A 16,150-nucleotide genomic window follows, 5' to 3' on the forward strand; every position below is an offset into this window, starting at 1 on the left:
TGACACTGGAACAAAACCATCTATCATTCTGTTGACACTGTAACAAAACCATCTATCAATCTGTTGACACTAACAAAACCATCTATCATTCTGTTGACACTAACAACCATCTATTATTCTGTTGACACTGTAACAACCATCTATTATTCTGTTGACACTGTAACAAAACCATCTATCATTCTGTTGACACTGTAACAACCATCTATTATTCTGTTGACACTGTAACAAAACCATCTATCAATCTGTTTACACTGGAACAAAACCATCTATCATTCTGTTGATGCTAACAAAACCATCTATCATTCTGTTGACGCTAACAAAACCATCTATCATTCTGTTGACGCTAACAAAACCATCTATCATTCTGTTGATGCTAACAAAACCATCTATCATTCTGTTGACACTGTAACAACCATCTACATTCTGTTGACACTGTAACAACCATCTACATTCTGTTGACACTGTAACAACATCTATCACTCTGTTGACACTAACAACTATCTATCATTCTGTGGACACTAACAACTATCTATCATTCTGTTGACACTGTAACAACTATCTATCATTCTGTTGACACTAACAACTATCTATCATTCTGTTGACACTGTAACAAAAATCTATCATTCTGTTGACACTGTAACAACTATCTATCATTCTGTACACACTAACAACTATCTATCATTCTGTTGACACTGTAACAACTATCTATCATTCTGGTGACACTAACAACTGGCTATCATTCTGTTAACACTGTAACGACCATCTATCATTCTGTTGACACTGTAACAACTATCTATCATTCTGTACACACTAACAACTGTCTATCATTCTGTTAACACTAACGACCATCTATCATTCTGTTGACACTGTAACATAACCATCTATCCTGCTGTTGACACGGCAACATATCGAAGAACAAAACAGTATTAAATGTAATTGTGACCTCTAAGACTGCAAAACCCATAAAGCTAAAATACTCAAAGTATACGTACTTAACCAAAATAGCCGTAGGGTCTCATACTTTCTCAATTATTCCGCAACGGCAAACCCGGCAAAAAATGTATAATCTATTATTACACAGTGGGGCGAGAAGTGAGCTATTAAACAGTAGCACTTAACAGAAGGAAGAGTGGATCCTAATGAAACCCTACATGCAAGGCGTGTGTGTCTCAAATCAAATCTTATTTGTCTCATGCTTTGTAAACAACAGGTGCAGACTAACAGTGAACTGCTAACTTTTGGGCCCTTCCCAACAATGCAGAAAATATTTATATGACCATGTAATGAATTAAACATTTAGGAGGCTTTAATACAACTGATACATGTATGTTAATTATAAAGATGATGACTTCATCACAGTAGCCCTCCTGTTTTTCATTACTACAAATCCAAGGTTATGTAAACCTGGAGCGCCTTCAGAATGGATTCACACCCCTTATTCCACATTTTGTGGTGTTACTCGCTGAATTTAAAATGGACGAAGGCCAGATGTTGTGTCAATGGCCGACACACAATACCCCGTAATGTCAAAGTGGAACTGTAGTTAATCCACATTACATTAAATGACAGAGTGAAAAGAAAGAAGCCTGTACAGAATAACACATATTCCAAAACATACATCCTGTTTGCAATAAGGCACTAAAGTAAAGCTGCACATTTTATTGTCCTGAATACAAAGGAGAAATGCTCACTAACAGGAATGTAAACCAATTGCTGCACAACATTTCTGAGAAAGAAGCTTTTCGTGTGTATGGAAAGTATCTGGGATATTTTATTCAGCTCATGAAAACAAAACACTTTATATGCTGCGTTTATATTTTTGTTCACTATACATTCCAGGTGTGTAAAGCTCTTATAGACTTACCCAGAAAGACTCACTGCTGTAATCACTGACAAAGGTGTTCTAACATGTATTGACTCAGGGGTGTGAATACTTATCTAAATCAGAAACAGTATTTCTGTATTTCCTTTTCAATACATTTGTCAAAATGTCTAAAAACATGTTTGGACTTTGTCATTATGGGGTGTTGTGTGTAGATGGGTGAGAAACAAAATCTATTTGATCCATTTTGAATTCAGGCTGTAACACAACAAACTGTGCAATAAGTCAAGGGGTATGAATGCTTTCTGAAGGCACTGTAATTAAGTGTGTGTGTGTGCACTTGGGTGTGCGCACTTGTGTGTGTATGAGAGTTCAGCTCCATCGCCTCCACAACACAGCCTCTCAGAGGAATAGGTTTCCTCAACATTTCTCCCCTTTTTCTGGCATAATTAGCATGCAGTTCTCAATTCTGGAGCGTAATAGGTGTACATAACCTTGGATTTCCAGTAATGAAAAACCGGAGGGCTACTGTGACGAAGTCATCATCTTTATAATTAAGATATCGGTTTCAATTGTATACAGCCTCTTAAATATGGTCATATTCTTTACACTATTTAGATGTAGGCTAACTTGGGTGTTGGTGAAGAATACCCTCCAGTCATGGCAGCACTGAGCCGGAGGGGCTTTATATAGAAATGATATTCTTGGAGAGTGAAGAAGACACCCAAGGCAGGCTCCTCAGCCATGGCAGCCCGGGCCTGTTCTTAAGGGCAGCAAAGCTATGCAAATCCTCCGTCAGACTGAGTGCAAGGCTGAGTAGGTTACTGACAGGCCGTAGAGTACACAACATGTCTTCCTCAGGACAGCCACATAGCCAGCCAGCAGAGGCTGTCACACAGAGAAAGAGAGGAGGAGGAGGGAGAGAGAGGGAGAGAGAGAGAAGTGCAGGAGAGAGAGAAAGGGCAGGAGAGCGAGAGCAAGAGAGAAAGAGACAAAAGCAGTGCAGGACAGAGGGAGAGAGCAGAAGAGAGAGAGATGGAAGAATCCGAGACAGGTTCTCTAATACAGGTCTCAAAACGAGGATGATTTCCTGTGCATTCAAATGATGCGGAATCTTTTCAAATCCGAGATTTAGCAAAATTATTTGTACAACATGTAATGTTAAATGCAAAGCAATCATTTCCATGCAAGACATCCACACAAAATAGAAATGATGACTTACGCTCGTTGAAAGTGTACTCAAACTCTTCAAGCGTCTTGGGGAAAGTGAGTGGAGGTTCGTCCTTCTTCATTAGTTCGTCTAAGTCTATTCTGGACAACAAGTCTGGGCCAGGTGTGGGGAGGGTCACAGAGAATCAATATTAGCAACATTTACACTCAGAACCTGCTGAAAACACAGAGGCAGTCATAACGGATAAAGGCCTAGCCTCATCTCTTGCTTCATGTTTTGTTTTTATCCCAAGACTTCCAGTTACTGTGACTTGAACTCAGTGACAATTGTTGCTGGGAAGACTATGTTGGTTTAGCAGAATGAAACAAATGAAATAGGCTACGGCTACGTATTCATATTTACAGTGTTGTAGTAATGTTTCCTCTTAGTACAGTTTCATAATATACAACAACAACTAATTAGGCTAAATTACAGAAGGAAACAAACCTAGGCTATTGCAGAGTGCTTGGACATGGTTAGAAGTCGTAACAAAAAAATACATTAAAAAGAGGCCATTTGCAATTGCTACATACTCTACCGGTCAAAAGTTTTAGAACACCTACTCATTCAAGGGTTTTTCTTTATTTGTACTATTTTCTACATTATCGAATAGTAGTGAAGACATCAACACTATTAAATAACACATATGGAATCATGTAGTAACCAAAAAAAGGGATAAACAAATCAAAATCTATTTTCAAATAGCCACCCTTTGCCTTGACAGCTTTGCACAAGCTTGGCATTCTCTCAACCAGCATCATGAGGTAGTCACCTGGAGTGCATTTCATATTAATATTAACAGGTGTCCCTTCTTAAAAAGTTCATTTGAGGAATTTCTTTCCTTCTTAACGTGTTTGAGCCAATCAATTGTGTGACAAGGTAGGGGTGGTATACAGAAGATAGCCCTATTTGGTAAAATAAGTCCATATTATGGCAGGAACTGCTCAAATAAGCAAAGAATAATGAAAATGTAAACCAAATACTGTATAGCCTCAAAACATGGCTAAAACTACACTTAACAAAAACTATAAACGCAACACGTAAAGTGTGTTATATCCCTGTTAGTAACAGGTTATATGCCTGTTAGTGAGCATTTCTTCTTTGCCAAAATAATCTATCCACCTGACAGGTGTGGCATATCAAGACGCTGATTAAACAGCATGATCATTACACAGGTGCACCTTGTGCTGGAGACAATAAAAGGCCACTCTAAAATGTGCAGTTCTGTCACACAACACAATGCCACAGATGTCTCATGTTTTGAGGGAGCTTGCAATTGGCATGCTGAGTGCAGGAATGTCTACCAGAGGTATTGCCAGATAATTTAATGTTCATTTCTCTACCATAAGCCACCTCAAACATCATTTTAGAGAATTTGGCACTACGTCCAACCTGCATCACAAGCGCAGACCACGTGTATGGCGTTGTGTAGGCGAGTGGTTTGCTGATGTTAACAATGTCAACAGAGTACCCCATGGTGGCGGTGGGGTTATGGTATGGGCAGGCATAAGATACAGACAATGAACACAATTGCATTTTTTCGATGCCAATTTGAATGCACAGCGATACCATGACGAGATTCTGAGGCCCATTGTCGTACCATTCATCTGGTGCCATCACCACATGTTTCAGCACGGACACATGTCTCAAGGATCTGTACACAATTCCTGGAAGTTGAAAATGTCCCAGTTCTTCCATGGCCTGCATACTCAGCAGACATGTCAGCCATTGAGCATGTTTGGGATGCTCTGAATCGACATGTACGACAGCATGTTCCAGTTCCTGCCAATATCCAGCAACTTCGCACAGCCATTGAAAAGGAGTGGGACAACATTCCACAGGCCACAATCAACAGCCTGGTCAACTCTATTTGAAGGAGATGTGTTAGGGGCTCATGAATTGATTTCAATTGACTGATTTCCTTATATGAACTGCAACTCATTGAAATCTTTGAAATTGTTGCATGTTGTGTTTATTATGACCATCCCATCTGGGATGGTCAGTCCTTGCATCCATAGCTCGGTCTATGAATTTGAGAGTGGTTACATTTCTCCAGCTTCATCTCTCAGCTGTTAACCAAAACACAAGTGGGGTCCAAAATGTGTTATTGTTTGAACTGAAGATTGTCTATTCAACACTCTTCAGAGCTGTTCCATATGAATTGAATAAATATGTTTGAGGGGAAAGCATCCTAAATACTCAATTCAAACATAGGCAGTGCGTGTCTCATCTTTACTGGAACCCGTGGAAAGACAAAGGGGATATGCAGAGAAAAAAGACAGTAGCCTTCAGGCTTGAGATTGAGAGGGCAAAGCACATTTCTCCCTTTATCTAGTCCTTCCTACTCTCAAAAACTAGAGTCCTCTCTGAAAACAAATGTCTAGGTGACAGACAGTAGGAGAACTGTTCACCAGTCTTCAAGGGCCCTTGTGACAGACAACACAACGGACACCAAGAAATACAAGCTGGTTAGCTTACATTTACCTTCCAGCTGTGAGTAATCACATAATCACACTCAACTATACAAGGACGCCAAGACCAACTAGCTAGTTGCTTACCTTTCAGTGCAGTTGTTTTCTCTTTATCCTCCTGGCCAGGAATCTGGGCCATGGTTATCCACAAAATGAACAGTATAAAAGTGCAGGGTCGAGTAAGCATGGATGTTCTGTTCTTGTGGATCACTGCAGGTCATTCTACATGGAAGGGAACAGAACATGGGGCTCCTACTTTATATATATTGTTTTTTAAAACAGTAACTAGTTACATGAACAACTACATTGTTTGTATTTTAAAGATATGTACATTACTAGTGAAGGCAGGACATTCATTTGTGATAATAGTTACAAGGAATGAATACATACAATAATGCAGAAGGAATCATATACATTTTAAATAGTTATCAAGATAAATACACAGAGAACAACAGTTCCCCTAGCTTACTATTTAATTTGTGCCATTTCTTGACACCACTGTCGTAACCACACTGCATGGTGTGGTATCCAACACTACCATTTGGTCACCGTATAGCCTAATTCAATGAGGCTAAGTAGTTAACCTGCTATGGGTTGCAGAAGCATGCAACTGCAAAGGAAAGTTAAGGCAAATATCATGTAGCGAGCTAACTTCGGAAATAACAGGCGCTGACATTTTAGTAAGTTACTGTAGCTAGTTAGCTAAACAATATAGCTACACATGAATATGCAAGCACTTGCGTGCAAGATGCAGAGGTATCCAAACAACCTAAACCCAGGGACAGGGAGTGTGCATGCATAAACGTAAAGCCACCTCCAGGAGCAACGCGTTCGTTTCACACGTGTGCATGGCATATATTCGTTTATTTTACAATCATGCAATTTGCTTGAATCACATACCAACACATAACAAGCGAATGTCCAAATAACAATCATCCAGCATCCACTGACACTGCCTCCTTAAAATGTACAAAACAGGAAGGAATCTTAGAAATGGAGGCTTCCGGGTTACCGAGACAACCGCCTGGAAGGAATATTTAAAGAGACAGCTCCACCCACCAAGGCACGTCACATTGGAAGAATGAAGTACAACATTACAGACTTTCGACTCTCCCAACCTATGACCGCACGGTCCCGCACCCACGGTTTTCAAGAGTACAGTGCCTTCAGAAAGTATTCACACCTCTTGACTTTCTCCACATTTTGTTGTTAAAGCCTGAATTTAAACTTTTTATTTTACCTTTATTTAATAGGGCAAGTCAGAATATCTTACTTTCAATGACGGTCTAGGAACAGTGGGTTAACTGCCTGTTCAGGGGCAGAACGATAGATTTGTACCTTGTCAGCTCGGGGGTTTGAACTTGCAACCTTCCAACACTCTAACCACTAGGCTACCCTGCCGCCCCAAACTTGACTTAAAAAAGTTTAAATGTCACTGGCCTACACACAATACCCCACAATGTTAAAGTGGAATTATGTTTTTCGAAATTGTACAAATTCATTAAAAAAGAAAAGCTGAAATGTCTTGAGTCAATAAGTATTCAACCCCTTTGTTATGCCAAGCCTAAATAAGTTTAGAAGTAAAAATGTGCTTAACAAGTCACATAAGAAGTTGCTCTGTGTGCAATAATAGTGTTTAACATCATTTTTGAATGACTGCCTCATCTCTGTACCCCACACATACAAAAAGAAAACTGAGGATGGATAAACAACATTGTATACTAACCTAAATGACAGAGTGAAAAGAAGGTATTCTGTACAGAAGCTAGCCTGTCCAAAACATGCATTCTATTGCAAAAAGGCAGTTAAAATAATACTGTACAAAATGTGACAAAGCAATGAACTTTTTGTCCTGAATACAAACCTTTAAGTTTGGAGTTACAGTTTTGACTTCAATCTGTTTGAAAATCTATGGCAATACGTGAAAATTGTTGTCAAGCAATCAATGATCAACAACTAATTTGACAGAACTTGAAGAATTTTGAAAATAATAATGTGCAACTGTTAATCCAGGTGTGTAAAGCTCTTAGAAACCTACCCAGAAAGACTCACAGCTGAAATCGCTGCCAAAGGTGTATACTCTAATGTATTGACTCTGGGGGTTGAATACTGTTGTATTTCTCACGATTTAAAAATACAAGTGTTCAGATTTTTCTTTCTCTTTTACATTAGCGTGTTTTGTGACGATAGTTGACAGAAAATGACATTTAAATCCATTTTAATCCCATTTTGTAACAAAATACATGTGTAAAAAGTACAAGGGTGTGAATAGTTTCTGAAGGCACTGTATTCATCCTCCAACATAAACATTACATCCCAAAAGCCACAGAAATATGTTTCCTTTATTCAGGGATATCAATGAGTCATAACTCCTGGGGGAAGCTTATTCTTATCCTAAACATTAGAATAAGCTCTTCTTTGGAATTCCCTGCTGCTTATGTGTCAATAATCACATTATCCTGCAAAGCGCAATTATCCATAAAACAACTATTGAGTATTTGTGATGAAGGATTCATTTTCCATTGACTGGTGTTTTCTATAAGTAAGATATCACCTGTCAGCAATGAAAATGTATAAGAATGTGATTGAATAGTGAGTGTTTGTTTTGGAAAGACAAAACAAACCACAGCTTCCATTCTTTCCTGAGAATAGATGAGAGAACCTTGTGTAAATCCTAACATCTTACACGAGCAGTGGCTTCAATTCCTACACCAATATGAAAATAATAGCTTTCATTGTATTATGCTAAATATAAGCAGCACAATTTTTCACGTGGAGAAAAAGAATAGCTTGAGAGCATTTTGTTGTTATTTTATTAGTAGTTTATATGATCATATACAGTGCATTAGGAAAGTATTCAAATCCCTTGACCTTTTCCACATTTTGTTACGTTACAACCTTAATCTAAAATGGATTAACTGAAAAAAACTCCTCATCAATCAACACAGAACACCCCGTAATGACGAAGCGAAACCATTTTTTTTGCAATTTTTGCAAATGTATGAAAATGAAAAATATCTTATTTACATAAGTATTCAAACCCATTGGTATGAGAATTGAAATTGAGCTCAGGTGCATCCTGTTTCCACTGATTATCATTGAGATGTTTCTACAACTTGAATGGAGTCCACCTGTGGTCAATTAAATTGATTGGACATGATTTGGAAAGGCACACACCTGTCTACATAAGGTCTCACAGTTGACTCTGCATGTCAGAGCAAAAACCAAGCCATGAGGTTGAAGGAATTCAGATCAAACAAAATGTTTATTTGTCACATGCGCCGAATACCTTACAGTGAAATGCTTACTAAATAGTCCGTACAGCTCCAAGACAGTCCGTGTAGTACCAAAACATTTCTGAAGCATTGAAGGTCCCCAAGAACACAATGGCCTCCATTTGTCTTAAATGGAAGATGTTTGGAACCACCAAGACTCTTCCTAGAACTGCCCCTCCGGCCAAACAGAGCAATCGAGGGAGATGGTCCTTGGTCAGGGAGGTGACCAAGAACCTGATGGTCACTCTCACGGAGCTCCAGAGTTCCTCTGTGGAGATGGGAGAATCTTCCAGAAGGACAACCATCTCTGCAGCACTCCACCAATCAGGCCTTTATGGTAGCATGGCAAGATGGAAGCCACTCCTCAGTAAAAGGCACATGACAGCCTGCTTGGAGTTTGCCAAAAGGCACCTAAATGACTCTCAGACCATGAGAAACAAGACTCTCTGGTCTGATGAAACAAAGATTGAACTCAATGGCCTGAATGCCAAGCATCACGTCTGCAGGAAACCTGGCACCATCCCTATGGTGCAGCATGGTGGTGGCAGAATCATGCTGTGGGGATGATTTTCAGCAGTACAGACTGGGAGACTACTCAGGATCGAGGGAAAGATGAACAGAGCAAAGTAAAGAGAGATCCTTGATGAAAACCTGCTCCAGAGCTCCCAGGACCTCAGACTGTGGGGAAGTTCCCCTTCCAACAGGACAGCGACCCAAAGCACACAGCCAAGACAACGCAGGAGTGGCTCCGGGACAAGTCTCTGAATGTCCTTGAGTGGCCCAGCCAGAGCCCGGACTTGAACCCGACCTGAAAATAGCTGTGCAGTGAGACTCCCGTCCAACCTTACAGAGCTTGAGAGGATCTGTAGAGAAGAATGGGAGAAACTCCCCAAATAAAAGTGTGCCAAGCTTGTAGCGTTATACCCAAGAAGACTCGAGGCTGTAATCGCTGCCAAGGGTGCTTCAACAAAGTACTGAGTAAAGGATCGGAATATTTTGTATAAATTTGCAACAATGTATGAAAACCTGTTTTTGCTTTGTCATTGTGGGGTTTTGTGTGTAGAGTGATGAGGGGGGAAAAAATTATTTAATCCATTTTAGATTAAGGCTGTAACATACCAAAATGTGGAAAAAGTCAAGGGGTCTGAATTCTTATTTATCCTACTGGCCACTCATTTGCAGGAAACTATATACACTCAGAAAAAAGGGTTCCAATGTCACGCCCTGGTCTAAGTATTTTGTGTTTTTTCTTCATGTATTAGGTCAGGCCAGGGTGTGGCATGGAGTTTTTTGTATTGTGGCGTGTTTTGTCTTGGGGTTTTGGTGTGTAGATATTTGGGATTGTAGCTAGTGGGGTTTTCTAGCAAAGTCTATGGCTGTCTGGAGTGATTCTCAATCAGAGGCAGGTGCTTATCGTTGTCTCTGATTGGGAACCATATTTAGGCAGCCATATTCTTTGAGTTTGTCGTGGGTGATTGTCCTATGTGTACTCTATGTGTACTCTATGTGTACTCTATGTGTACTCTATGTGTACTCTATGTGTACTCTATGTGTACTCTATGTGTACTCTATGTGTACTCTATGTGTACTCTATGTGTACTCTATGTGTACTCTATGTTAGTTTTACACAAGTATAGGCTGTTTCGGTTTTCGTTTCGGTCTTTGTTTTGTAGTGTTTGTGTTTATTTCGTGTTACGTTTTGTTCATTAAATATGGATCGCAATCGACACGCTGCAGTTTGGTCCGACTCTCATTCATCACCACTAGAAAGCCGTAACATCCAAAGGGGTTCTTCGGCTGTCTCCATAGGAGAACCCTTTTAAGTTCCATGTAGAACCCTTGTGGAATAGGTTATATTCTGCATTTAACTCAAAGGGGTTCTAACAAAAAGGGTTCTATAGAGGGTTCGCCAATGGAGACCCTTTTATTTCCTAGATAGCACCTTTTTTTCCCAAGAGTGTATAAGAAAAACAGGAACATATCACTTAGTTTACTCTCAATGTATTAGAAAGTTGAAACATAGCTACCTGGTTGATAATGTATTGGGATGGAATAAAAAACAGTTGTAATGTGTTAAAAGTTTGAAGAAAGGTGATCGTTTTTTATTTTCATGTTTAATTCTACTAGATTCTGTCTTGTCTCATCAATAAGAAAATACTGAAAACCTGGTAGGGAAAGTATCAGAAATAACAAACTATGCTCTCAGTACTGTCTGTTACATGGTGGGACACATTCTGGTGACAGTCTGTAACCATAACACATCTTCTCCTCTAAATCGGAGTATTTGAAGTTTGTTGTTTGAACTGGGAGAAAATATGCTGACACCAATGCCTTTACACGAGCTGCTTCAACCTCAGTGATCAGTCCCTGGAAACACATCTTCTCAAGCAAACAAACTCTGCCTCCAATCCAGAAACCTGTCCCATGGATGTACACCAAAAAGATGAAATCCCAATGATGCAACACACACCACACACACACACACACACACACACACACACACACACACACACACACACACACACACACACACACACACACACACACACACACACACACACACACACACACACACACACACACACACACACACACACACACACACACACACACACACACACACACACACACACACACACACACACACACAGAGCTTCTCTAACCCTGTGATGCATACACTATACAATGTTTCTAATTTTTAACACAAACTGATTTTGGTGGAAGGAGTCTTCTGAATAGAGTGCAGTAGATTTAATTGATGATATTTGTTGCTACATGCTGTTCATCCTGGGCCTTGAGATCCAGCAGGGTTCTGGTTGAAGTAGCATTTCCGTAGCTCCTCCACCACAGGCTTCTCTTTATCTTCCAGAGCTGCACCATTTTGATCTCCCACCTGGAACACACACACACACACACACACACACACACACACACACACACACACACACACACACACACACACACACACACACACACACACACACACACACACACACACACACACACACACACACACACACACACACACACACACACACAGTGCTTGGTTATTTACCAGAGCTTTCTACCTATCTAGAACACACATCACAGCTCCATCAGGCCCCTTTATGCGAGTAGGCCTCTCCATGCGAGCAGGCCCATCCATGTGAGCCGGCCCCTCCATGGAGCAGGCCCCTCCATTCGAGCAGGCCCCTCCATGCGCGCAGGTCCCTCCATGCGAGCAGGCCCCTCCATGCGAGCAGGCCCCTCCATGTGAGCAGGCCCCTCCATGCGAGCAGGCCTCTCCATGTGAGCAGGCCCCTCCATGCGAGCCGGCCCCTCCATGCGAGCAGGCCCCTCCATGCGAGCCGGCCCCTCCATGCGAGCAGGCCCCTCCATGTGAGCAGGCCCCTCCATGCGAGCAGGCCCCTCCATGTGAGCAGGCCCCTCCATGCGAGCCGGCCCCTCCATGCGAGCAGGCCCCTCCATGCGAGCAGGCCCCTCCATGCGAGCAGGCCCCTCCATGCGAGCAGGACCCTCCATGCGAGCCGGCCCCTCCATGCGAGCAGGCCCCTCCATGCGAGCAGGCCCCTCCATGTGAGCCGGCCCCTCCATGCGAGCAGGCCCCTCCATGCGAGCAGGCCGTTCCATGCGAGCAGGCCCCTCCATGCGAGCAGGCCCCTCCATGCGAGCAGGCCCCTCCATGTGAGCACTTTGATGGAGTTTCTGGCTCAGTCATTGTGTCTCTGGCCGAATCAGACATCCTCTTTCTCTTCTTCTGCCACACTGTCACCGTGGTAATTACTGTCTATACGGGGAGGATTTGTTTATGTAAATATGTGAGTTTGATTCATGGGGCCCTTCGCACATCTCTGCTTTCTTTTCCTCTTTGTTTAGTCTTTCTCTCTCTCTCCATTTCTCCCTCTCTCTATCACCGAGCCAGTGGACTGTCAGCTGATAGACAGACCAACGAGTGGGAGTATGAGGGGTGGAGAGGAAAGAGAGAGATGGAGGGGGAGGTTTAGTCAGCCTCATGACAACTCTATACCTTGAGGAAGACACCAGGTACTGACACAGTATAGTTAGAAATGGTGAGGGTGGGGAGGAGAGAGAGGGGTAATGGCTATACCTCATGACTATTACACTTCACAGTTCAATAACAATCCAATCACTTGAAGAACATCATATTTACGAATGCCACGCAAAATGAACCGAGGGAGGGAAGAGGGAGGGATGAAGGAAACGAGGGAGGGAAGAGGGAGGGATGAAGGAACAGAGGGTGGGAGAAGGGGCAGGACGAAACGCTAAAGGTTTTTCAATGTTTAATTTTCAAATAGGATTAAGCAGAATGACATTTAGCTGAAGGTTACTGGCTGAGTGGAGCGACGCATTGTCTTAGCTGATATTGGTATTCAGGAAGTGCCCCGCTTGTCACTGGGACAAACAGAGTTGATGAATGAGAAGCCTTTCTGCAGGAAGGTGTTAAGTGCACATTTGTAAGAGAAGAGAGAGAGAAAGACAGAGAGAGAGAGAGAGAGAAAGACAGAGAGAGAGAGAGAGAGCGAGAGAGAGGGAGGGAGAGGGAGAGAGAGAGAGAGAGAGAGGGAGGGAGCGAGCGAGAGAGAGGGAGAGAGAGAGGGAGAGAGGGAGAACGAAAGGGAGAGAGGGAGAGAGAGAGAGAGAGAGAGAGAGAGAGAGAGAGGTCTAACATAGCAACACTTGCCATGTATATCTAAGCTACCTTATGCTACAGACTCAACATTATCCAGGGAAGTTTCACATTACCAATCTAACTCTCCTAGACCTTGCATTCAAATTTTTTAATTTAGCTCAAATACACACCAACAATGTTTAATTCTATTGCATATAGCTAATTTGAGCGAGTAAAAGAGTAAAAGAAAAAGCGAGTAAAAGAAACATTTGAAATTCAGTTTCAAGTAGGCTAAAGTTGACAATAACTCCACAGCATCCTCATTTCAGAGGTTTCCCTGGGATTTACATCTTAATAAGGCGAACCTAACCCTTTAATTCGTATGGGCTGGGCTCATTTCTCATGCATTAATACAGGACTTGCTGACTAGGTGGTTCCTCTGAATACTGAATAGGACACCCATATTAACACTCATATATTTACTGGATTCATGTCACAGGAGATTGTTCAAAATATCTACAAATAATAATAACCCTGATGTATTTCAACATCTGTATTCAGTCTGGACCCTGATATAGAGAGCTAATTCTGACAGCAATGTTTATCTCATAAAGAACTAAAGCCATGCAGAGGGATTATCAATCTGTAAATTACCTACAGTATCTTTCTAAGAATCTTACAATCTACATGTATTCTAAGGACAGGGATATGTGTTTTTTAGGCTATATTGGCACTCTACAAACAAATTCTCTACTGCATGTTGACAAGAAATGACAATGACTAGAGAGAAAGAAAAGGAGTGAGACAGGAATGAGGGGAATTGTGTGAGCTGTGAATGTCGGAGTGGTTTCCCTCAGAGTGGCGTGTTTGTGCTGCGCTGGGTGCCAGCACAATCCCCTGACAGGTACCCGTGTTTGTTTAAAAGGGTGCCTGTCAAACAAAGAGCCACACGGCGTGAAACACTCAGTTAAATGAGTCTGACAAGGGCCTAATCAGGTGCTTCACAAATGCCGAGGGCCTCATCAGGGGCTTCACACATGCTGAGGGATCCGTCATAACGCAAACCTAAATATTTAGATAGCTAAACTTTCTAAAGGTCACGGCTTTCCATGCATGCCAGGGTGATATGTGTCAACAGAGAGGGGAGCTTAACATTGGTCCTCCACAGGTCTGCAACAGTTGTCAGGATATAGGATAGGGATACAGCACTTCATTTCATGCTCCTGCACTTGCCCTTTCCTATTTGCGTTACACTGCCCATACCGTATGAAAGTGTGCTGTTTTACACTGGGCAATGTCCAACGAATATTGTGCATTGTGATGAAAATGAAAATGTGTGTAAGAGACATAGAGAGAAATAAAGAGACAAACAGACTAACAGATAGACAGACAGAGAGAGAGAGAGAGAGAGAGAGAGAGAGAGAGAGAGAGAGAGAGAGAGAGAGAGAGAGAGAGAGAGAGAGAGAGAGAGAGAGAGAGAGAGAGAGAAAAGGGTAGACACAGGAAAACCTGGCTCCCTGTAAAGGAAAGGCTGTGCAACCACTGCACAACAGCAGAACCTGAGACAGAACTGCATTTCCTGACAAAATGTCAAAAATATAAAACAATTAGAGAGTGTATAGACCCCTCTCTTTATAGACCTCTCTGATAAGAATAGGCTACCCGTCCTGTTGGGGGAGGATGCAGAGAACTGTGGGTTGGCAGCGCACTACATTGCTGCCTGCCATAACCTGAGGGACAGTGACTGACAGACCAATCAACCTGCACATGTCCTCTACTGTATGCTTATTGTTCAATGTATGCTTATTGTTATTGTTCAATGTATGCTTATTGTTATTGTTCAATGTATGGTTATTGTTATTGTTCAATGTATGCTTATTGTTATTGTTCAATGTATGCTTATTGTTATTGTTCAATGTATGCTTATTGTTATTGTTCAATGTATGCTTATTGTTATTGTTCAATGTATGGTTATTTTGACACTTGGTTATTGTTGTTACTGTTGTCCCGTTGACAATTTATTTTATTTTAATTTTAATATTGTAAATATCCAAATGCAATATGTACATTGTTACGTCATGCCAATAAAGCATATTTACTTGAAGAGAGAGAGAGAGAGAGAGAGAGAGAGAGAGAGAGAGAGAGAGAGAGAGAGAGAGAGAGAGAAAGGAAAGAATAGGAAAGGACCCATAGCAACCCGGCGCAAGTTGGTGTAACTGACAAGTTCACAATATAGAGTAAATGTCAGCGCTGAACTAAATGTCCACTGAGGAGTCCACTCCATTTCAATTTGGATATGTGACTTCCCTTGGCTATGAGTGGGAGGACAATTGTAACTGACAAGCATTGGACAGGGCTGCGAATTTGAATATTGACAAGACAGAGAGTTGACAGAAGGAATTATACTCCACCTACAGATGTAGGATCTTATTTTGAGCCAGTTTGATACAGCAGGAAAATAATCCTATAGCAACAAGACATTTGAATTATTATGTGGATTATAATGGACATTTTTGTAAAGGTTGATCATTTTTTGGTTTGGGAAAGTAAGGTCAGAAATAGAAAGTAGAAATTACAAACTTCAGAAGCCTTTTTTTAACCTCAAATACGGGTGATCACATTAAGATTTTACATCTGTACAGCATCCCTATCTTTAGCACAATTCCTATGTCCATGGCAGCACTCAATAAATATAGCTGTAGTGTAGCTACTCTGACTATACAATTTAACATAATATAACAT

The 16,150-nt window shown here is 41.4% G+C and overlaps 1 protein-coding gene across 1 annotated transcript in view; it reads right to left on the reverse strand.

Moving 5' to 3' along the window:
- The window catches only part of LOC109872521 (cotranscriptional regulator FAM172A homolog), a 363,856-nt gene extending 357,341 nt beyond the window's left edge, over positions 1 to 6,515 (reverse strand). The window contains exons 1-3 of the mRNA XM_031817675.1: positions 6,404 to 6,515; positions 5,591 to 5,725; positions 3,045 to 3,146 (exon numbers count right to left, since the gene is read on the reverse strand). Coding sequence (XP_031673535.1) covers positions 3,045 to 3,146; positions 5,591 to 5,690 — 202 coding nt within the window. The 5' untranslated portion in view covers positions 5,691 to 5,725; positions 6,404 to 6,515. The remainder of the gene's footprint in view (positions 1 to 3,044; positions 3,147 to 5,590; positions 5,726 to 6,403) is intronic.
- Between the last annotated feature and the right edge of the window lie 9,635 nt (positions 6,516 to 16,150).

The sequence above is a fragment of the Oncorhynchus kisutch genome, linkage group LG3 (assembly GCF_002021735.2).
Source record: "Oncorhynchus kisutch isolate 150728-3 linkage group LG3, Okis_V2, whole genome shotgun sequence".
NCBI lineage: Eukaryota > Metazoa > Chordata > Actinopteri > Salmoniformes > Salmonidae > Oncorhynchus > Oncorhynchus kisutch.